Source organism: Saccoglossus kowalevskii, chromosome 1, assembly GCF_978046115.1.
Source record: "Saccoglossus kowalevskii chromosome 1, keSacKowa6.1, whole genome shotgun sequence".
In the NCBI taxonomy this organism is placed as follows: domain Eukaryota; kingdom Metazoa; phylum Hemichordata; class Enteropneusta; family Harrimaniidae; genus Saccoglossus; species Saccoglossus kowalevskii.
In genome coordinates, this window is record NC_140641.1 from 35,762,475 (window position 1) to 35,787,703 (window position 25,229).

A 25,229-nucleotide genomic window follows, 5' to 3' on the forward strand; every position below is an offset into this window, starting at 1 on the left:
TTTATCCAGATTTTACTAATTAACGGTTTTTAGCTTGTTTATTCAGTTTAGAATGGTTTGCTCTATTGGGTTGAATCTTGATACAAACAATGTACATGTATAAATACACCATTGATTATCTGATAACTTTCACTTAATCTGTTTTCATGTTTTGTTTGTATTGTAAAAACTGTACATACTTGCTGCTTGTAGACAAATATTTAATAAAAATTATAACAGCCATACATATTAATTAGTTAATTTGCAAACTAATTAACAGTTATATGGAGATAAATCAATTAATAATAATCTGGAGTTTGCATATTAATTACATCACACATCTTAACTAATGCAACAAAGTGATTCAAAATATCAATAAACATCCCAGGACCACACAAATCTTTTATTAGGAGTATAGTTTTATTAGTTTTCAATTAATCTGCTCAGTTAATTTGCATAGCAATTAATAAACAAACAGGAACACATTCAGTTCATGTGTGGTTCAAATGGACACAAGATCCAACGATGTGATGGAAAAAAATGTGGGTGTTTATTTAGTGTCAAAAGGCTGTAATGACTCGCATGGATTCAATGCAAAATCACAAGTTTAAAAACCATGATTCAAATAGATATTTCAAAAATCACTTTATTCAGTTTAGCATGTAAACTTGGATCATCTAAATGAAATGTACAAACAAGTTTCTAGCAAATTATCATAAGGCCATTATCAAAAAAATATTACACACTAATTAAAAAAATAAAATAAAGATGAAACAGTTTCATGTCCTTCAGAGCAGAATACAAGGTTGTATTACAAAGTATGCATTACATTACAAAGTATGCATTACATTACAAAGTATGCATTACATTACAAAGTATGCATTACATTACAAAGTATGTACAAATTTAAAGAAGTATATGATCACAATATAGGTCACATGGCAATATGTCAGGTCACACATCCGCCTTAGTTCATACTTTGCAGTATTCTCATGATAACCTTATAAATATAATGCGTTAAAATGCCAGCAAAAAGTATTTGTGTCTGCGTCAGTTTCATTCAGTCATGTAATTTTATTTCAGTCATGAGTTACATTGTTGCCAACTCCAATGTGAACAAAGAAAAGTGTTTTTTTTTAAAGCATTAAAACCCAATTTTCATTGCACACACAAAAAAACTTCACATGACATGACAAGCTATCTCCATTCAGATTCAACAATTCAACAGGTCAAAGACGTGTGCCAATGAACATGATACTCATTAAAAAGATGATATAGAAAATAAATATTTACAGTGTCATTGAATTTATTAGAATAGAAATTTCATAAAAACGTTTCTTAATATTTACTTCATTTGAATCAGTGAGGGACAGTAAATAAACAAACTTTAAGATTTCCTTGTACCAGCAACACGATTAAAACATGCATTTACATGTACCTTAGATATGTTGATTTTTGTTTCCACATCAAGCACTGAAATATAAAAATACATAATTTACATGTTACTTCTCACTTATTACATGATCTTTTTATTTTTAAGATTCCTAAATGCAAATATTGATTTCAGTAAATCATAAGTTTATTTGTTTTATAACTATCACTCGGTAACAAGTTACGCTTATTCATCATTAAATCTGGTTCAACGATTTTAAATGATTTCAAGATGCATGTTTCAGTGTTTTTCTGAGATCAGTGCTTGAGATAATTCACAATCAATGTCTAATTTATTTTGTTACAATAAATAACTTCCATTGTTTTCTTGAAAGTTCCAAGCAAGGCATTTCAAAGTCCATGTGCACTAGGGCACATTAGATTTTACTGGTATGTGTTACACAGTGAAAGTACTCTAACAGAAATGCGCATAAACTGAAAAATTGCAATTTATTGCACTAAGTATCATAAAAATAAATAACCTACTAATTATGCTAGTGCACTACTATAGAGCAAATACGGTAAAAGCCAGAAAGATAATTGACCAATGAATTAGGAGAAATAGTTTTTTCAACATTATAAAAATAACAGCATGATAACATCTATTGTTATTGTTCCTTTTTAGTTTCGTACGTTGAATGACCATTGGAAACGATTTTACTATTGCTATAAATTTGGTTTGAGTTTCCATTCTGCATAGCCATTTTGGCCTCATATTTGGCTTTTCTGGCTAACTGTGTCTTTTTTATGTAAGCATGGAAGTAGAAGTTGGAGAACAAAATGATGAAACTAGAAGCATATCCAATCAATGCATAGTGCATCCATTTCGGGAAATCACATCCAAAATACAGAGACTGGGCCGCATGGACAATACCAATTTTAAACTGAATCTGTAAATAAATAAGTAAATAAAAGGAAATAAAATATTAAATAATATGCACTATTATTCATTCATGAGTATGACAGTCTAAAATCAGTCATCATATTTTATGTCAATTTATTTATGGAAAGACCACAAACTGCATTATTTCTGCATTTTTCATATTTTAAATAAACATAATACTAAGAGAAAATAACCTTTGTGGTATCAATTGAGTAAACAACAGGCATTACACTGTCAGGTCACATGGCAGTATGTCAGTGTGCCAGGTCGCATGTCAGTGCGCCAGGTCGCATGTCAGTGCGTCAGGTCGCATGTCAGTGCGTCAGGTCGCATGTCAGTGCGTCAGGTCGCATGTCAGTGCGTCAGGTCGCATGGCAGTGCGTCAGGTCACATGGCAGTGCCTCTGGTCGCATGGCAGTGCACCAGGTCGCATGGCAGTGCGCCTGGTCGCATGGCAGTATGTCAGTATGTCAGGTCACATGCCAGCTGGAAATTAATTATTCAAACAAAATGTTATCTTCTATCTGTATATATACATGGCTCTGACATCCAAAAATTTCACCTCATGCATAGCCATTTGGTAATAAAACATCACACTATTATATAAACAGGTTCCTGGATTTGGGATTTAATTTAATCAAAAACATCAGTCATACAACATATGCTAAAATGATATTGAACAGAGTACATTATTAATTTATGTATAATTGAACATTGAAAGCAACAACTAACAATATGGTGATCACATGGCATCTAACAGGTTTAGTCGGGTATGTTGAAGAATGAAATAATTTTAGATACGTACCAACTGCAGAATGGTAAGGTATTTCTTCCACCACAAGAATTTCTGGAATCTCGGTCCCAAAGCCGACATCCCATAGTAGAAATACATAATTATGTGAACAAAACAATTAATAGAAGCCCCAACAGTAGCTGAAAAACAAGTCAAATAGGAATATTCATAATACCAATTGTAAAATGACAAACCGTATGATGACACATGACAAGAATGGCCAACAGTTATTTATGTACAAGAATCACATCATTCATATCATTGGTCAGGATGCCGTGCAAGATAGTAAGGAACTTGTGTTAAACTGATCCATATTATAATGCATTATGGGAAATAAAGCTATCATACTCAAACATTAGGATATTATAACACAATAAAATGGTAAAAAAATCAGAGAAAGACTTCTGCATTATAGTTGCATTAATGTTATTGTGTATATTTAGCATGTACAAACCATAGCCTGGCTGGTGTAAATAAATGGCACATATAGTTCAGTATATAAAGTGATCCTAGAATATCAAATTTATTAATCGAGCATAGTAATATCCATTTTTACTTTAGCTAAAAAAAAAAAATGCAAATTATGCCAAAATAAAAAGTGAATTGAATGTGCAAAGAATGTGTACTTTACACAATGCACACAAGGTTATGTTAAATAATTCCATATATCAAGGATATTTACTCACATTGACCACCAGCAACCCATTTGACTCCAATCCACCACAATATAAACATTGTTGAATGGTGATATACATGAAGGAAACTAAGTTGGTTATTTTTTTTGCGAAGAATAAAAAATACTGTGTCTAAGAGTTCTATACCCTTGGAAAAATAGTACCACCACAACGCTGCAGCTATCTGCAAAGAAATAACAAAATTTGTTCTGTTACCATGACGACTTTGTTTACATTTTGAATTTTAAAAAAAACATAAAAAACTGACTGAGAACGAATGTGTCACTATCTATCAGTCCCTTTAAGCAGCAAGAAAGCTTGAAATCAGAGATACAAATGTAGAAGCCCCCCTAGTTTCTTTATTACAAACACTGGTAGAATGTCCATCTACAATAGTGTTGCACATATGATAGTTATGCATTTTTAATGAGGTCACATGACCATATTTGGTGAGTAAATAAGTTGATTAGATCTAGTTACTTTTCAAGATTTTTGTATGTACAGGTATCACATGTACATGTTACGTAGATGACAGATGTCTTTGAACACAAAATACCATAAATACAATTGTTTATTTACAAATCTCTTCTATTAAGAGATGTGTTTTTAATAGTAACAAATAGTAATGGAAATTGAAAACTGCAGGCAGTATTTTATCACCAAGTCAGTTTCCTTTCATTCATAGCCGTATACATGCACCAAAAATTAGACTTATTTTGACCAATTGGTAATCATATACTACCATGAAATTTGCACAATCCTCTCCATCTTCTACTCACCTTTGGTTATCATAATAATAATAATAATAATAATAATATTACATAAGTATATATGATAATATAAAACTTACCGTAATATCATAAGTATCATAGGTGTAACTAACAGGTGTACAGGAAAACTTGTACCCGGCCATATACATACTGTAAACACACTGAAAACAAAGAAGGGGTTTAGAATCACAAATCACATAAATTTGGCATTTCTGGTAGATATTGAAAACAAATAATATCATTAAATTATCTGTGTTACATTTATAAAGTCTGAACACAAGCCTTTGGAACATGTCAGAAACATACATATGGCTTTAGAACTGTATTCAATAATTTAAAAGTGAAATGACCACCAATCAGCCATTTTGAATCAAAGTACCGGTATATTTTCACCCATTATGTGTTGGTCTATTGCCAGTCACTGACACGTTTTTTACAGCTCTGACACTTTTTGCAACATGGTGTATTTCCACTATTTCAGAACAGTTTGCTGTGTTTCACTGATACTATCTCATGATACTAGATGCCATTCCAGTCTTTTTGACCAGATGCTATTTAGTATATTGTACTTCATCAATTTGCATTTGTTTTTTTTCCCTGTAGGTATTGTTTTGACAATAGGATGTTCAACCTCAAAACATTGCATATGCATCCTGTGTTATCAATCACCCCTTATTTATTACCTATTCTGGGCTGTACCTGCATTTCTAAAGATTTCTTGAATAATCTTTTTCAGATGTTAAAGTTTATAGCTGTCATCCATTTCACCCTTCTTACATGTATATGGCTTCTTAAAATTTTAGCCTCATACTGAGTGACACATTAAAGACTGACCACTAGAGGGCGCTATACCATAAATAATAGTATACTCACCGAACACCAGATGTAAACAGACAGTCCCATGATGGAAAAATTATATATTATCATTGGTGTTTGCAGCTTGTATGCTTCTCTGTTTTCCATGTATTTGGGGCCCAACCATATAAAAATATAATACACTAAAATAACAGCCAATGTTGGCCATGGTGATGACATCAAAAACCAGTTTTCCACTCTCTTATCTGCAGAAAATAAGAAAAAGGTCAATAACTTATAACATGCCAGCTATCATAATTTGCATCTATTAAGGGATGGGAATCAGTGTAGACACGTCATTAAGAGTACAACACTGCAGGCAGGTGAATATACTTTTAAATACTGTAAAACCATTTTTCACTGACATTACACTTTTTGATGTTTTGAGCATATTTTCACAAATTTGTCAAGGAAACAATGAGTTTTTTTGTTATTTTACATGTTCACAAAGATTAATTTTGCAGATTTTACTTATCTGTAAGAAATAGTGAAATTAAAACCCAGTGAATAATTAATGCAATTACAGGAATGTATTTAGAAACACATATTCAATAAAAGCCCGTACACATGTACTAGTAAACCCCAAATCACATTAATTATATACTGAATCATTAAAATATTACACACAGAAACATCTTAATTTACCTACATGTAAGCATATACGTCACTAACACATAAAGATTAATATACATGTATGTACATGTAAATAAGACAAAAATAAGCATTTTCAAATAATTGTATTTTTGCTCACTAATTACCAAAAAATAAATGAATAGTATATAGTATGACAGTATATGCACACCATGCATGTCTCTCTAAATTCATACAGTATCAAAAAATCCTTAAAAGTGACTTAAAGTTGTGAATCACGTCAATTATTATCATTTTTGTTATCTCCTTCTTCCTTCCACACAGACAAACAACATTCATGCATGCATGCACCCCTACACAGACATAATGTGATTTCAATCTTGCATCAACCAACACAACAGTGTTGATTTGTTTTATATTGATGATATTTTATAAATGAACAACTCAATATAAATTCCTTAAAACAGAATCTGTTTTTTTTCCATATGAATATTATATATGGTTGAATAGAATATTTCCTTAGAAAAACAAAATCATTTAGATCAGCCTCCCAGAACCAACACTGAACCAACTGTACAGCATTTACTGTACCATCCATTAAGTCATCCTTGCCACTCACCCTTGCCAGCACCACCCTAGCCACCCTTGCCAGTGCCTCCCTAGCCACCCTTGCCAGCGCCACCCTTGCCAGCACCACCCTAGCCACCCTTGCCAGCACCTCACTAGCCACCCTTGCCAGCACCACCCTAGCCACCCTTGCCAGCACCACCCTAGCCACCCTTGCCAGCGCCTCCCTAGCCACCCTTGCCAGCGCCTCCCTAGCCACCCTTGCCAGCCACCTTTGCCAGCACCTCACCAGCCACCCTTGCCAGCACCTCACTAGCCACCCTTGCCAGCACCTCACTAGCCACCCTTGACAGCAACCTCACTAGCCACCCTTGCCAGCACCACCCTAGCCACCCTTACTAGCACCTCTCTAGCCACCCTTGCCAGCACCTCACTAGCCACCCTTGCCAGCACCTCCCTAGCCACCCTTGCTAGCACCTCACTAGCCACCCTTGCCAGCACCTCACTAGCCACCCTCTCCCTAACCACCCTTGCCAGCACCTCACTAGCCACCAGTTGAGCCATCCTTCAAAACACCGTCTACAAAAAAAACACCTGTGCACTTACCGCCATTTGACATACTGTATTCATACTGTTCTCTGATTTCATACAACTTGTCTTTTATCAACTCCATTTTGTGATTCTAAAATTGAAAGCATAAAGAAACATACAAGGTAACACTAGTAAAAAAACTTCTTAATGGTGAATATTGACACTTCAACAGAATAGAGAAAGCTGCATAGTACATTATACAAAGGTCACTTCCTCTTTGCTCTCCTAATATTTGTCAACATTCTAACAAGACCTCACCTTCTAGAAGTGCACACAAAACCACAATGTAAATATTAGCACTCCTCCATCCCATAATAATTATCAGACATACCGACACAACAGCTATTCTGGCGTATATGATTTATAACATTTTTTTAGTTATCAGAGTGAAGTTGAAAGCTTTTTTTTTAAATACTATACTGTGCATGTACTTGTTTGACTTGGTGCCAAAGGTACTCCAAAACTCATGTTAGTAGGAACTTAGCCGAGCACCCATCTGAATAAAGTATGTAAATGACTATTTTAGTTCACCATGCACCAGATTGAGGGGAATATTATGTCTCTTTAGGGAAAATAAAATTGCAAAAATAGTTGCACTTTTACAATGAAGAAACAGAAATTCAAAAATAAACACACTTAATTACAATTTAATTGAGTACCATCAGAATACACAATGTTAAAATTATCAGAATCTGTGGGAACACAGTAAAAGTCATAATCTTTACATTATCTTCATTGTCAGATGTGTTCATTTGTACACAAACTGTGGATGCAAAGTATTTTCGGCCATGACCTGGAACAACATCCTTTGACCTGATAGGTCAAGCCTGTTATTAACCAATCAGAATGGAGTGTTGTACTGATACAGTTCTCTGGTAATTCCTAATGACATTCTGATAACACAATGTGGAAGTGAATTAATAATGTCAAAGTACGATCTATTCAAAGTGCGATTGTGGTGAACAAACTGAACGATTTAAAAAAAAAATAATTTGAAAATAGTTTATGCATGGTTACAATGGTCTACGCATTCACAACATAATCACAATGGTTGATATCCCAGGTTTAGTATGTGCAGTTGATAGTCACTCGTAACTATTTTCTGAACCATTTTATAACGAATAAATAATCTAATTCCCATCAGCAAAAATAGGCTTTTTGGGAACTAATGAATGTATTACCCCGGTACTATAGGAATTGAATGTTAAAGCATTGTTCCATACATGTAGGTCCATCACGAGCACCTAGTTTCTGATTACATAATATTTCTTCATACTATTTTACTCTACACACAATGTTACAGTTTAAAATCTAGACTGTTCAAAGAATTGTTCAATAAAAATGTTTATATATAGAATTTTATAACAATTAGTAATAAAATGAATACAACAGCACATGTCACATTATTTTAGACTAATCCAAACAGTGAAACACACAGGTATCCATCTTACCTTAGATCTGTGCTGAATACTATCCCAGAAATCAAACTGCAGATTACACAGAAACAATTCTCTGTTGAGAACTTCCTACACTTATGAGTATAATGTGCGTGTTAGTGCCGGCAACCACAAAACAGGTCAAAGGTTTTTACGGCTGTTAGCAAAACAATGAACCTTGTTGCTAGGCAGCAAGAGTTCATACAAGTACATACATGCATAACTCATGAACGTAAATGCTTTCATTTTCTAGTCGGATTCAATGTAGGGACAAATGTCCCTTCAAGTTTACACAGTAGACATGTGTGCTTTTAATCTCATCTTCAATTTTAAACCAAAGAAATGTTTGAGAAAAAATTCAACAATCCAGATGACGGGATGACAGTCCTGACCTCCATGAATTTTGTAATTGATTCCATATCGTTATATCATGGCAGTCCAAAGTAATAATTTTCATTATTAAATAATACAGGCAATCTGATTGGTCCATGCAAGCAGATTGACTTTATTATTAAATAATATAGACAATCTGATTGGTCCATGCAAGCAGATTGACTTTATTATTAAATAATATAGACAATCTGATTGGTCCATGCAAGCAGATTGACTTTTTGACATCATGGCTGAGTATCATGGAATACATCAATAAGTTACAAGAGAACTGGTGATGGTTTTAGAACCATAACTGCCTCAGCTCAAAGATTGTTATGTAATACAGGGGAATGTGAAGGGAAATGTATTGTAATGTTACCTCTGTGTAATTTACAATTAACCTTCACTGTGAAAGACAATATGGTAGTTGAATTAAATGACTGGTAAAAGCAAGGCTGATCAAATTCTGCGAAATAGTAGTTAGAATTTCCAGATATGCAATCGACACATTGTGAGATATCAAAATATTGATGATAAACAGCAAGTGATATTTCCAGAGATGTAGTTGGAATTTAAGCAAAGGAGTGACCTATTAATCCATGAAACATACTCACACATATCCGTACATATCATCCTGTCTTATTGTATGTGGGTAAAGCTGCCATGCACACTGGCACAATCGGAAAAATATGTTATTACCGTAAATAATTATGAACAATAAAAACTGAAAATAAAAACTATGAACAATTAATAAGGAAAATATGTGATTTGCTTCGCAGTTTCCAGAAAATTATTACAAGTCCCAGAAGTGCATACGAGTCATCAAAACGTACAGTTTGGTGACAGAACTCAAATGAGAAGTCTGGAGTCTCGGCGAATACTTCTAGCGAGTCACCCCTCTAAAAACGTCATTACTGTACCAATGACATTGAACTTTGCTCTTCCATAAAGCAGCAGTTTCCATCTTCAAATAATCAAAATAAACTTGATACCCTGGTGTCATGTCTATTGTTTCACAACGACTGTCCCAGGGGATTTTCGTCTTCTCAATTTCTCAAGATAAACGTCCCAGGGTTGTTTTGTGTATTATATTGGCAGCATTTCTTGTATTAATTTTGATTGCACAAAAAACAAACATTTCAACTAAAGAACTGAAGACATCATTAGAAAATGAACAATATGTATAGTATCAAAGCAATCGGACTTGCAGTTTTTAACAAGAAGTCGAAAATATCACTTTTTACCAAAAATGACAAAAATATTCACCAAAATTAGAGAATTGAAGATATCATCACAAAATGAACAAATCTGAGAGAGGTCCACATGTAGTACCTATATATGTAATATCAAAGCAATCAGACTATTGGTTTTTTACAAGAAGTCGAAAATATCACTTTTTACCAAAAATGACAAAAATATTCACCAAAATTATAGAATCGAAGATATCATCACGAAATGAACAAATCTGAGAAAGGTCTACATGTAGTATCTAAATATGTAATATCAAAGCAATCAGACTATTGGTTTTTTACAAGAAGTCGAAAATATCACTTTTTACCAAAAATGACAAAAATATTCACCAAAATTATAGAATCGAAGATATCATCACAAAATGAACAAATCTGAGAGAGGTCCACATGTAGTACCTATATATGTAATATCAAAGCAATCAGACTATTGGTTTTTTACAAGAAGTCGAAAATATCACTTTTTACCAAAAATGACAAAAATATTCACCAAAATTATAGAATCGAAGATATCATCACGAAACGAACAAATCTGAGAAAGATCCACATGTAGTATCTAAATATGTAATATCAAAGCAATTGAACTATTGGTTTTTAACAAGAAGTCGAAAATATCACTTTTTACCAAAAATTACAAAAATATTCACCAAGATTAGAGAATTGAAGACATCATCACAAAATGAACAAATCTGAGAGAGGTCCACATGTAGTACCTATATATGTAATATCAAAGCAATCAGACTTGTGGTTTTTAACAAGAAGTCGAAAATATCACTTTTTACCAAAAATGATAAAAATATTCACCAAAATTAGAGAATTAAAGATATCATTACAAAATGAACAAATCTGAGAGAGGTCCACATGTAGTACCTATATATGTAATATCAAAGCAATTGCACTTGCGGTTTTTAACAAGAAGTCGAAAATATCACTTTTTACCAAAAATGACAAAAATATTCACCAAAATTAGAGAATTGAAGATATCAACATGAAATGAACAAACCTAAGAGAGGTCTACCCAAGGTACATATACACCAAGTATCAAAACATTCAGGCTTGTAGTTTTCAAGAAGAAGTCAAAAAAGTAAAACATTGACACGGACGACCACGGACAATCACTCATATGATAAGCTCCGCTCGACAAAGTCGACAGCGGAGCTAAAAAAGAAGAAGCGAATTTGCATGATTTTTTCTCCCTGGCAAACGAAGTCTTTTACCTCATCCATAGTTGTTGACACTTTGCAACCGCCTTGATGGGTGTATTGTGACGTATTTTGACCCCGGTTTCTGACCTTGCGTACTGCCCTTTCATACCAGTTCAATTTCCTTTCATTATTACATCCAAATGTCATGATATTTAATATTTAAAACCAACCTTTATTTCACAGTCACTTTAGTTTTCACTTTTCTAAAATTATTTTACTGATAAAAAGACTTTCCACTCCCATCATGCAATCTCCCATAGTACTTCCGCAGACACAGCGGTGATCGCCAACATATCTACAAATAACCTCGCTCTCAGGAGCTGAGGAATTACTGTAATGGCTGAAGGTGTTCCCATATGCATGAAAGGCACCCTAAGTTACTCTTCATAATCATACAGTGGATCATCTGATGTACTGAAATAGTGAAGTTGAAAACTGAAGCAAAATTTGGCAGTAGATTTAGTTTAAAAAAGTACATCATAAATATTACAGATCAACAAGTAGCCATTTAAAATATGAATGTACTCTATTCATTACAGTTATCATATTTTGATTTCTTATAATTATATGGTCAAAAGGTCATGAAAATTTGGGTCAAATGAAATAGAAATTGAGCTGATATAGGAGACCCTCCATCCTTTCATACTGAACAATGTTTTATGAAAGCTTATACCAAGTAAATTGTATATTTTTGCTATTTGGACATTTTCCAGTATTGGCTTTTGAAATATTACATATGGACATATAGGGGTGAATAAAAACACTCAAAATTATTGCAATTATATTATATTTGGTATCAGGGAAAGGTTATCAAATAAACTATGCATATCTTTACATTTCAATTACTGAATTATGACAAAACAATGACATCACAATATGGAAAAAGATCACAAAAGATGTCTGGTATCAATTTTACAATACATCAGTGTAGGTATTTTGAGGTCTGCATTTATTCTATAGATATAAATAATAAATTAAAAGAAGTAGGAGTGTCCAATCTGTAGATTTAATTATAATACATGCTCATGTGATATTGATTTATATACATGTAATAATAATAATATTTTACATGTATTTTTCATGACAGTTGTATCAACACCAGTGTCAACACATGGTAACTATTTACTTAAAACTGAACACAATTCATTTGCAACACAAGACCACAGTAAAGAATTGTCATAAAATGCTGACTAATCATCAGGACTGGTCTATACATGTAGGTGAACCACCACTAGTGTTTTAATATCACGTTAAAATTCAAAAATCTTGAATAATCATTCAATGTTTGAAATTATTGTTTGTATTTTTCATTTTTCTATCTAACATATCTATTTCTACGATATCCCCACAGCTAGTTGACAATTCAAGTACATGTAGTTAGGTACTTTTCAAACAAATGAGAGGATTTTCTTGACTGGTTGCATTTTACGCTGTAGTTCACAAAACTCAGGTCATTTCCATAAAAATGATTATTTTTGATTAAAAAGTTTCACTGTATCTCAGTTTCTCAGAACAGTTTAAAATTCCAAACAGACCATCAGTTGATTTTGCCTTTTCATAAAAACTTTTTGTGGTACTCAACTATGTTATTAATACGAGATAAATGTAAGCAGATTACTCTACAAATTGGAGAATTATTTTTAGCATTTCCAAATGTTGGTGTCCAATTCAGCTTTTCATTTGCTATTTCCAGAAGTTCTTACCTATTTACACAATCAAAAGAAAAAAATATCACATAATAGTCTAAAGACCTGAATATTAAACTTTCATGAAGGATCTCAGAACAACTTTAATAATATTCTATAAATCAGAGCTACATGTACATTAGATATATAATTTGAATATTTCATTTTTCTTTTAAAAAGTGCCAATCACCTGTTTAAAAATATCGTGACAAGAAATCAGTGCCAACGAATCTTACTCCAATTTTGTTAATGATGAAATCCGCAGTGACTTCTCTGCAATTGCTCAAATTCATAACATTTCTGAAACTGTTGATAGTACCATATGGTATTCTGATTGGTTACATATGGCATTCTTGACCTATCAGGTCAAAGGACATCATGGCAGGTCAAAAAAAACATGGCGGATCTCAGCTTCAAACAAAATATATTAAAGTTCTCTAAAAATTCACGAAAGATAAACTAACTTTAAGTTTACATATATTTTATAGAAAACCAAAGAAATAACATTTTTTATTTAAATTTACAATGTACAAAATTTTAGTGAACCATATTCTGAAAATAAATTGACAAAGTTGGTGGTCTAATTTTCAGAGGGAGGAAGTAAGATTTTAGAGTGATTACAGTATGCAAATTAGCCTTGATCATAGCCTATATAATTAAGGTTTGTGCAAAATTTTTGCTCTTGTCTCAGAATTATAATTAGCTGAGGGACCAAAGCTCATCTATATTGTATGTAAAGACTATAACCTGAATAAGTTGACATCCATTATATACAAGGCAAGCAATTCACTCAAATTACAATTGTTGTTGCTATAAAATGGCTTTCTCATAGTTTGATCCACACTTAGTACTGTTAACTCGTAAAGCTACATAAAGATGACCAAATCTTATCATAATTTTGTTCAAGACGTTGCATAAGCAAAGTAGCCCTAAAAAGAGTCACAAAAAATGCGATGTGAGAAGTAAGAGTCAACTAGCCACCATTTCATTGAAATTGATTGCATGATGGATACCCAACAAATGTGTACTATTATGGGAAAGGACGCATAAAATCATTAGTGAAAGGCTTTCAGAGAGAGCCTTAGGCTTTGGAGATGGTGACGTATTCAACATTTCTCCCAGGGCCATTGGTAAGTTGTCATCTTGGTACCTGAAGCTTGCTTGATAAAACTGGATTTCAATAGATGGTGCCCTCTGGACCACTGAATGCAACCCCTATGGCCATTTTTTTTACAAGCAAGTGGTTTAAATGTACAACGTTGGGAGTAGCGTATACATGTATGCTATGCTTTCAGTGGACACATTTGGACATGACACCTGAAATGTTTTAATTGAAAATATAAATCAAAGTGAAAAAATAGATTGATAGTTAGAGCTATTGATCTCTATTATTATTTCATTTTAAATAAATATATCTCGTCTGACAACACAATAGCACTAGTTGCATATCTCGTCTGACAACACAATAGCACTAGTTGCATATCTCGTCTGACAACACAATAGCACTAGTTGCATATCTCGTCTGACAACACAATAGCACTAGTTGCATATCTCGTCTGACAACACAATAGCACTAGTTGCATATCTTGTCTGACAACACAATAGCACTAGTTGCATATCTCGTCTGACAATACAATAGCACTAGTTGCATATCTCGTCTGACAACACAATAGCACTAGTTGCATATCTCGTCTGACAACACAATAGCACTAGTTGCATATCTCGTCTGACAACACAATAGCACTAGTTGCATATCTCGTCTGACAACACAATAGCACTAGTTGCATATCTCGTCTGACAACACAATAGCACTAGTTGCATATCTCGTCTGACAACATAATAGCACTAGTTGCATATCTCGTCTGACAACACAATAGCACTAGTTGCATATCTTGTCTGACAACACAATAGCACTAGTTGCATATTTCGTCTGACAACACAATAGCACTAGTTGCATATCTCGTCTGACAACACAATAGCACTAGTTGCATATCTTGTCTGACAACACAATAGCACTAGTTGCATATCTCGTCTGACAACACAATAGCACTAGTTGCATATCTCGTCTGACAACACAATAGCACTAGTTGCATATCTCGTCTGACAACACAATAGCACTAGTTGCATATCTCGTCTGACAACACAATAGCACTACGGTAGTTGCGTATCTCGTCTGACAACACAATAGCACTAGTTGCATATCTTGTCTGACAACACAATAGCACTAGTTGCATATCTCGTCTGACAACACAATAGCACTAGTTGCATATGTCGTCTGACAACACAATAGCACTAGTTGCATATCTCGTCTGACAACACAATAGCACTAGTTGCATATCTTGTCTGACAACACAATAGCACTAGTTGCATATCTCGTCTGACAACACAATAGCACTAGTTGCATATCTTGTCTGACAACACAATAGCACTAGTTGCATATCTCGTCTGACAACACAATAGCACTAGTTGCATATCTCGTCTGACAACACAATAGCACTAGTTGCGTATCTCGTCTGACAACACAATAGCACTAGTTGCATATCTTGTCTGACAACACAATAGCACTAGTTGCATATCTCGTCTGACAACACAATAGCACTTGTTGCATATCCCAATTGCAACAGTGTCTGATATATTAGTTATATGTATGCATACAGAGCATTAGGTCAAATGACCATATATGGTCATCTGATGTCACACCTGCCTCCATAATAGCAATAGTTTTTATTTACAAACAGTGCTTGAGATATTACAGTTACATGTATGTATACAAATTAGGTCACCTATTTATACAAAGTAGGTAATTAATATGCAGGGATTTCAACCCTGAAGTAATCAGACCTGTAGATTATCCAAAAGCACCCAAAATTTGCTAATTAATCTGCAAAATAATGTAATTAATATGCATAGATTGCAAACAGAAATTAATCAGGTCTTCGCATTTACCCAGAACATCCATGAACAAAGTTTCATTGAAATCAGTTAGGTAGTTTTAGGCAAACTAGCAGCTCCGCTGTTATCAATGCACATTGCAATTAAAGAACAGAAGATATCATTTGAAAATAAACAATATGTATAGTATCAAAGCAATCAGACTTTTTGTCAAAAATAGTCATTAAAATTAGATAATTGAAGAACAAAATCATCACGAAATGAACACATCTGAGAGGACCACATGTAGTACCTAGAAATCTAGTATCAAAGCAATTGGACCTGCGGTTTTTAACAAGAAGTCGAAAATATCACTTTTTACCAAAAATTAGAGAATTAAAGATATCATCACGAAATGAACAAATCTGAGAGAGGTCCACATGTAGTACCTATATATGTAATATCTAAGCAATCGGACTTGCGGTTTTTAACAAGAAGTCGAAAATAGCATTTTTGACCAAAAATGATCAAAATATTCGCTATAAATAAGACAATTGAACATATCCACACGAAATGAACAAATCTGAGAGAGAAGCACCCAAGGTACCTCTCTAGAAAGCTTCACAACTATACAGTTTGTGGTCTTTAAGAAGAAGTCGAAAATGTAAAGTTGATGACGGCGACGGTGACGTCAAACAATCAGTAATACTATAAGCTCCGCCCGACTTCGTCGACAGAGGAGCTAAAAAGTGAAAAGGCTTAAAATTGGCTAAGTAATATGCAAATTAGGTCATTAAGATGCATGACATGTAGCACATTTAAAATACTAGTACTATAAAAATGCATCACAGCCATCCAACATTTGATACTACATGTATATACATGTAGTACATTTGTACACAGTATATTCATGTACCGTAGTATCTACATGTAATCATATAAGAATACCAAAATGTAAAGACAGCTGCTTATATGTACAAGAAAAATAAACTTTTATTTCTACACAAATCAATTCACAATTAGAAGGTGTATGCCCATTTATAAGAGTTACAGTAAAGTTATTTTGAATTACTATCACATTCCATCCCCTGTGAGAATCAATATTATCCTAAACAAGGACAAGTACTGCATAATTCATTTCATCATGTCCTGGTTCTGCTTTTCTAGAAAAAGTTCCAAAATCACTATAATAATGCTATACCCCGGTAATTGCTTTTTTTTAATTATTAGTAGATGAAGTATGTTTAGTTATAAATCAATATAACTGGTACACCAATATAAGAAGATAGAACACTTTCCCGGGGTATTTGAAACCAAAATTGTCATCTAACTTTAAGGCTGTCACTGATTGGCTGCCAAGTTGAAAAGAAAATTTTTGGTTTTAAATACCTGAGGAAATTGTTCTTTGTGTAATTAGGTGTTCATATTCAAGAGATTTTTCCACACAAAAATGATGAATTTGGCCGAATTTTGTTAGTGGTTGGCTTAATATATACATGTAACCCCAACGGATCGTTTCGCTGTGAAAGATTGGTATTTTTTTCTGATTTGTAGGAATCCAAAAAACGGGTTTCACAACTTGCCTCTTTATTTAGTTTCATGCCATATTCAAGATGGTGGCCCCCATAGAGTAAATATCACATTTATTTCATTATCACTTTATGCATTTTTTATGCTACATTGTATCTTCATAATAAGCTCATATTAATTAATATTAATATTAGTACATGTATATTTTCATGCAATTTTGTATCAATTTTTTTTTTGAAACAAACAAACATTGTGTAGAAAATCATAATGAGCAGTTTTTTGTTATATTAATTCATTTAATTTATGTTCGACCAGAAAGGTAATTTTAAGCAAAGCATTAAATTACACTATGATTGAAACTCATTAGTCATGAGCAGTCTGGTTATCAGATTAAAACAGGGCAGTGTTTGAATGCATGAACAAAATTGTGTGCGAAAGAAACAATATCCAAGTTTTTCACACATTTTATGCATTTGGGTCTATTTATCTGGAAAATACTAGTTTGCCAGTTTTTGCAGCTGAATATCATGTGTCTTTTTTCTCATGCAGACCACCGTGTATATATTGAATTTGTTTGCAGTATTAATATAATCGAAACAGACTGACAGTTTGGTTGAAAAGTTGACAAATATTTCATGTTATCATGCAAGTGAGCAGGAAGTAACTAAACTGCAAGCCAGTCATGAATGCCAGCATGTCTTCATAGCAAAGTCATATTTAGAACATTTAGAACTAAAAGTCATATTTAGAACAGAACTATTTCTGAAAAGACAATACAGCAAGAAATACATCCTCAAAAAGATACAGGTATACATATAAAGTATGTTCAAAGCATAACTTTACATTTACATGGTTTAAGCAGGCTTAATATGCATATGTGGGTGCATATGTAAGAAATATAAGAACTTTAAAACACAATTGATCAATACAACTCAGAGATATGGCTCCATTCGTCCAGTTTGAATCTGGTCAGAAAAACAAAATGATGAGCATTAAGGTCAGAAGTGCCGACCTTGCGAGGGTAAATTACCCATATGACCTACATGTAAGGCAGCAAAGCCATATTCAGTGTATACACTATAGGGTACATTAAAAATAAATGCAATTGTTCAAACTACTGGCGTTTCATTTATCTTGGATATTAATTTTATTTCTACTATTTATTCAAACGTTCATGTTGTTATTTATGTGCCTGACAGAACATGATCAACAAGACGTGTGAGCATTCTAACTTTTGGTCTTGCTAACAACTATTGCAACTCTTTCAAACTAGAACCCCGATAGAGCCCTGACCGGAACTTGTAACCTCATGAACGTGGTGAGATGTCAGACCTTAGATAACTTCCTGTGTTCAACAGCTGTACATTTGTAGTTGTAGCTACATACACGTACGGTAATGCGATCAAGGTTATATAACAGAAAGCCTCACAACATAATTGTACAATTCTGTACTGTCAAGATCAATACAGACTAGCTACAATGTATGATTGCCATCTCTAGCACTATGATGCACAAGCTGTAACTGGCTGAAACCAGTTTGGAGTGTGCATTGCTCTAAATCTATAAAAGGAACATGTTTGTCGAAATATGGTCAAACAGGTTTGTGTGAGATATGCAAAATTATTGCATGGCTCAATCATCAGATTCCTCATAGTGTTATGCGGCAGACGAATATGAGGTATATGATAATAACCATTAATTGAGGGATTTATGAAACATAGATGTCAGATGCAGGAAAAACTTTGCAATTTGCAAATATCTGTGATAAATTATTGTTGAATAAATTTTTAAAAATATTCACAACTGAGCAGAATTCAACAAGCAATCCCATCATTGAACTGTCATTTTTGATAATATTATGATGGAATTAAATACATGTAAGGACCTCCATGCTGCTATGGATGGTGACAAAGTGACAGCCAGTCGGCCATTTTGAATCAACTCGCAAAAACCAAATGACGAATGTCAGTAATTTTCATCATGACCTGAAGCCAATTGAAAGTATTTTCATGTGGTTCAAAATGTAACAAAATACAACATTTTGGTGTGAAAAATTATTCCGTTTGAAAGGTTAAAAATGAATTTTCAGCAAATTTGCTTGATGTCTTTAATGTGTCAAGTAATACAAATGTACGTGATCGTAATAAATACAACAGCTAAAGGATTTATAAAATATCTGCCTTAGTTGATAAACTATTAAAGTCAATAAACAGCGCAATGTGTCAGGTTTCAATAAGTATAACTCATGAATGCCATAACTCAAAAATGGAAAAGGCTTTCAAATAAGTTTTGTTTAAAGATGCATTTGATTATATCATTCTACATTAACCATCATACATGTACATGTATAGAACTTATCTTATTATACCAACTAGTAGCTTCGCAGTAAGTGGCTTTCGCGTTAAGTGGGTTTCGTATTGGATGGGTCTTGTGGGGAGTAGGGCTTTGTCGCAGTAACTGGTCCTTTCATCGTTGTTGAGAATTAAAGTTTTATGTTTCTTTAACAACTTGCGCTATTCTGGGAATACCATTCTTAGAAGCTATTAATTTGCCTTCATGGTTTGTACAGTTGCTCTGGCAGGAGTTCCAAAATAAGACCCATGCGTACATTACATTATCATTATGATCTTATTGGTGTTGCAAAGGATAGTTGAATATTGTTTATTAAAATTAATAATCCCCATAATAGTTTTCCAATACAGATAAATTATAGTACGTAACAAATATATAACTCAGTCTCAACAATGAAATAAAGAAATGTATATATATATATATATATATACATTTACAATATTACTTATGCATTGCAATACAACTAATTAAAATTTAAAGAAATTGCAATATAAAATATTCGGTCAGTAACACTTCTCAAGGGCGTATTTCACGGTCAGTGTTATTTACGAAAATATTTGTTTATATTTTTATAAATTGGCTTGGCAATTCCCACCCCAATTAGTTATAATGTGTACATATTTTAATAAATGAAATTAAAGATACACTAACAAAAATGAAATATTAATTATTTCATTATATAACCTGCACAAAATTAATTAATATTTTTCCTTGCTAGAATGACGTGTAACTTCAATGGGAATCCTGATAAAGTTCACAGCTGGCGATTTAGCAATACCCGTATCAGGAATAGTCAACTTCTTGTGATTTTGATTACATAACGTTTTTAGGTTCATGTGCTGCAAGTTACAGAGCACGTACCTAAGAGGCCGTTCCTCAGCAAACAATTAAGCCAAGGCAAGGCAATTCTCTGTTACTTTACTAAATTACTAAATGAAGTACAGGACGACGAAGCTGAACTATCCAAGAACCAGGATAAATTATATCTCAAAAGTGAATATTTGTGGTGCATTTTAAGTCTAACCAAAGTTGGGGTAACTTTTCACCGGCAACGGCTTTTAACTCCTGCGATTTTTTTGGTTTGGCTGATTTTGTTCATAATTGACAGGTAGGTCGTACAGTCACTGATTGGAAAAAAATCCTGTCCCACCACTGCTATTGCAACAGCCAAAAACTGATTTTTGAATACTTTCGCCCAAAATGTATTACCTCCTACCAGTTTTGTAATAGCAGTGATCAAATGATCATGCTTTTTATTTTGGCTACTTTGCGCATTGGCGCCGACATTGTTACACTGTATCAACGTAATCCCAACGCAACGATTTTGATTTTAGTAACAAAGGTAAAAACCGTGTTTATGCTATGAGAAAGTGCAGATCTTGAACGTACTTTAGTGCAAATACATTTTTGCCTATCACGGCGAACGCAATTTAATGCGAGTGAATTTCCCTAGCTGTAAGCGGTGTCCAATATGGCGACCGAGGGGAAAAATAATTTGTTATGCAAATTAGCTTTAGTTGAAAATTTGTCGGAGTTTTCTCGTCGACAGCTACGTGAATTTGAACCAAAATGTTATCGGCAAGACTTAGAGTACGACAGCGACAGCCACTGAAACGTTATTGAAGGCAAATGAACACGCCAGGCAAAAAAAAGACTCTTTCGAGTTGTGGCGTACAATGGAGGCACATACCATTTTGACTCTTGAGGGGAATGGAAATCAGTTGATTTGAGGGTGTCACAATAAGCGAGGTAGTAAATCGTTTTTATGCTATGAAAAAATGCAGACCTTGTACGTATTTTTTGGACTTTAGTACAACGTCATTTTTGTTTGATTACCTAACGTTTTTAGGTCCATGTGCTGCAAGTTACAGAGCACATACCTATAAGCGGCCGTCCCTCAGCAAATAATGAAGCAAAGGCATTTTCGATGCGGAAATCGCAAAACTCGCCCTTTGACGCAAACTGGGAAGTTCAAATTACTAAACGAAGTACAGGACGACGAAGATAAAATATCCAAGAAATAACACATACCAAAATTATATCTCAAAAGTGAATATTCGTGGTGTATTTCAAGTCTAACCAGACTATAAGTGCTAGTGTTCTAGTACTCTAATTATCCAAACATACCGGTATTTTAGTATTAGGTAGTAACAATTAATATGTGAAAAGATATACGGATCCTAATTTTGTTATATGCAATAAATAACCTTATAATATAGCATTGTATAACGTCTCTTAGAGATATTTTTATTATGGAGGAGAGTCAGGGGTTCAGGAACTATTTTGATGTTAATGTTCTGAATATGACAGCAGAAAGATCAATAAATTATATAACAAGCAGCCTGTCAGTTGATATACACGTAAGATTGAGTATGGTATGGTAAAACTAGAAAAATAGTCAATAATAATGTGCCACTTTCGTGCATACCAAGTATCAAAGCAACAAACTTGCAGTCATGCATAGTATAGCTATTTTCACAAAACAAAGTAATAAATAAAATACAGAAACAAGTTCTTTGCTTTTTTTTTTATATTTCAGTCAGCATTGGCTTTACACTGTTATACAAATGTATAATATCCACTATTATAACTCATATTTATATCATCAGCTGTTTGTGGCTCAAAATTTGCATGGTTTCTAATTGTTTACAATCTAATGTATAATAGTGTGAAAATCAACCAAAATTTATCAATGAAACTAATTATTTAACATTATAATTATAAATTGTGATCACAAATTTCACAATTCAAACTGAAACGAGAGGTTTATATTGGTTGATGGAAAGTCATTTTCAAATGACTTTATTTGCACTGTATTTCACTGATTGGCTGGTTGTAAAAATAAAGGGAATTATGGGAGAATACAATGTTTAGCCAATGTCTTGAGCCAATCATAGTGAAATATTGGAATTTGAAACCCTACTACCAATATATTTCTGTTATTGGATCCCTCAAGGCAAATCAAAACACACTTAATGACTGGAGGGCAACAATGAAAATATTTAAATATTACTAGACAATCCCAGCATAGCATGATATATTCAATATGGTGACAGGAATACACAGTTCTAAACAGTGTTTGACTTTACTAAACACTTTTGGGAACATGTATATATATATAAGATTATGGTTAGAACTGAGTTTGTGCGACTGCTTAGCAAGTTAGTAAGCTTTAAAGTTCTAGCATGAGTGGTTTCGTTTCTGTAGTAAAATTGTTTCAGCTTCAAAAACGGCAAAAAAACACATACCCTGTTGTCTACAGAAATATTTGAAAGGTCCAAGTTGGGTTTTGTACCAGACACTTTCAGATATAAACTCAATCGATTACATTTGTGCTCATGCGCAATGTTAAATAGGGCTTCAGGGAGACATGGCTACCCTTAAGCAATTTATGGAAGAATCCACAAGACATATTATATTTTGCAGTGCCTGTAATTTATCTTTTTGGCTAGGATTATATAGACCAATCAAAACAAGGGTCTTACCACTTCAGTTGTCAACCAATCAGAAGCTTTGGTTCATCGGTAAAATTCACGATTTTATAGTCTGCTCACTTTCGCTACTTTTTCCCATCAACAAGCAGCGAAAAACTACCTGAGCAATTTTTTACATGATTCTTTCTCCTTCCATCCTCTGTCCAGTACTTCATTTGAAGAATTTTTTGTTGTGTTGTATTTTTAGCTACCACTGCAGTAGGACTTAACCCAAAGACGCTTGTCTTTGGTTTTTATCGATATCAAGATCTTGTAAATATCTAGCTGGATTTTATGTGTTGTAATGATTTTAGCTGAAGTCAATATTTAGATGACTTCCTGGTTCAAAGTTTTAACAGTATTTGCATGAATAGTGTTCTTTGTATTTAAAGCACTTGACGTCATTTTTTTATAAATCACATATTACACACAAATCTGGCTTGAGTGTTTGTTCTTGTGGGTATGCAGACATAAAAAAAATAACACGATTTCCACACAATATTTTGCCATTTTGTTTTCAGTCTATTTGTAACATACTGACTTTTAAATAAGTTGTATGTGTGCAATAAGATGCTGGGACTCTGGTAAGATTATGGAAACCTGTTTACTGGGTCACAATTTCTAACCTGAACACTGAATATTTTACAAGGACTTGTTATTTTGTCTTGATTTTAGTATTAATTCAAGTCTGACCGTTTCCGAGCTGACCTGAATGCTAATTATTCACGTAATTGCATTACCGAAATGTTTACCATAGGAACCATTAAATGTCCTCTGATTTTTAATAATTTTATTAACACTTACACAGTCCCTGGAGGGATTAGCAATGGTTATATACAAATGTTTAAGAAAGAATAAAAGGTTAAAAAAACTAAGCTAATACATTACAAAAATAATAATAATATAAAACTAAACTATTATACTATAAAAAGATAGAAAAGAAAATGCAAAACTTAACTGTAAAAGAAAGAGTTTTAAATCATGTAATATTTGAGTCACACTGGTACCGGTAGATACCCAATTTTGTGTATTAAACTATAAAGTTAATTGTGCATGTTTAAACCAAGCTTATATGCTTCGCTCATTAGTGCATTTTCTGGCATAACCGTTATACATGTACTCATCCAATATTTTATCATTTGACTAGTGCTTTCTACGACAAGATGGTATCTCCCTAGTTCAAGTACACAAGCTATATTTCAATAGATCTCAGTGAATTCTGGCATTGCTTGTCCTGGATCTCTGAAGACCAGAATAAGCACTTCGACACATACGACAAATTGTAGATGCTAGTACTTGATATGGCTGTATATAATGTGGCGGACGAAATAATGTGACATTCAGGTACACAGAAAATAATAAATACCCCACAACTGAGTGCAAACCCCGGGGTAAACCCCTTCGCGTCAGGATATTGCGGTATCTTTTCCCAGGTCGTTCCACTTAGATACATGTCGCATCTAATGCCCGCCATCTATAGGTCAATGATTGCTAGATATGTCACTGTCATACGGTACTGTGAATTCGGAGTTTATTAAAATGATAACTGGACAACGTACCTTGTGATCGTTTCAGTTCTCACTTCGCAGTGTTTTACTTTTAGTGTGGTTCGAAGTTCAACAGACAGTTCTCACTTCGCAGTGTTTTACTTTTAGTGTGGTTCGAAGTTCAACAGACAACGTTACATGTTCCGGTTGCCATAAAACATGTTTCATGTCAAACCTCCTTTTGTAAAGCAATGGTGACTAATCAGTAAAGGCCTTACTTATCTTCTTGGCGACTAGCGGTATAACGAGTGTTTTGATTTGCTGACAGCATCAAATGATTTCTAAAGATGGTCACTTACATTTTGTAAAAGGGTGAGTTGCACATAATTTTTCAAATGAGATCAGGTCATCTTAATCAATGATATAATTCACTTCTA

General features: G+C 33.6%; 1 protein-coding gene across 1 annotated transcript; it reads right to left on the reverse strand.

Moving 5' to 3' along the window:
- Positions 1-1,846: 1,846 nt before the first annotated feature.
- On the reverse strand, positions 1,847-24,969 carry LOC100377822 (very long chain fatty acid elongase 4-like). The gene is made up of 7 exons (XM_085501086.1): positions 24,865-24,969; positions 7,150-7,225; positions 5,404-5,591; positions 4,611-4,691; positions 3,773-3,944; positions 3,099-3,226; positions 1,847-2,300 (listed from the first exon to the last, which is right to left on the reverse strand). Exons 2-7 carry the CDS (start codon positions 7,214-7,216, stop codon positions 2,019-2,021), a joined length of 918 nt encoding a protein of 305 aa, XP_085357212.1. The 5' UTR covers positions 7,217-7,225; positions 24,865-24,969; the 3' UTR covers positions 1,847-2,018.
- Between the last annotated feature and the right edge of the window lie 260 nt (positions 24,970-25,229).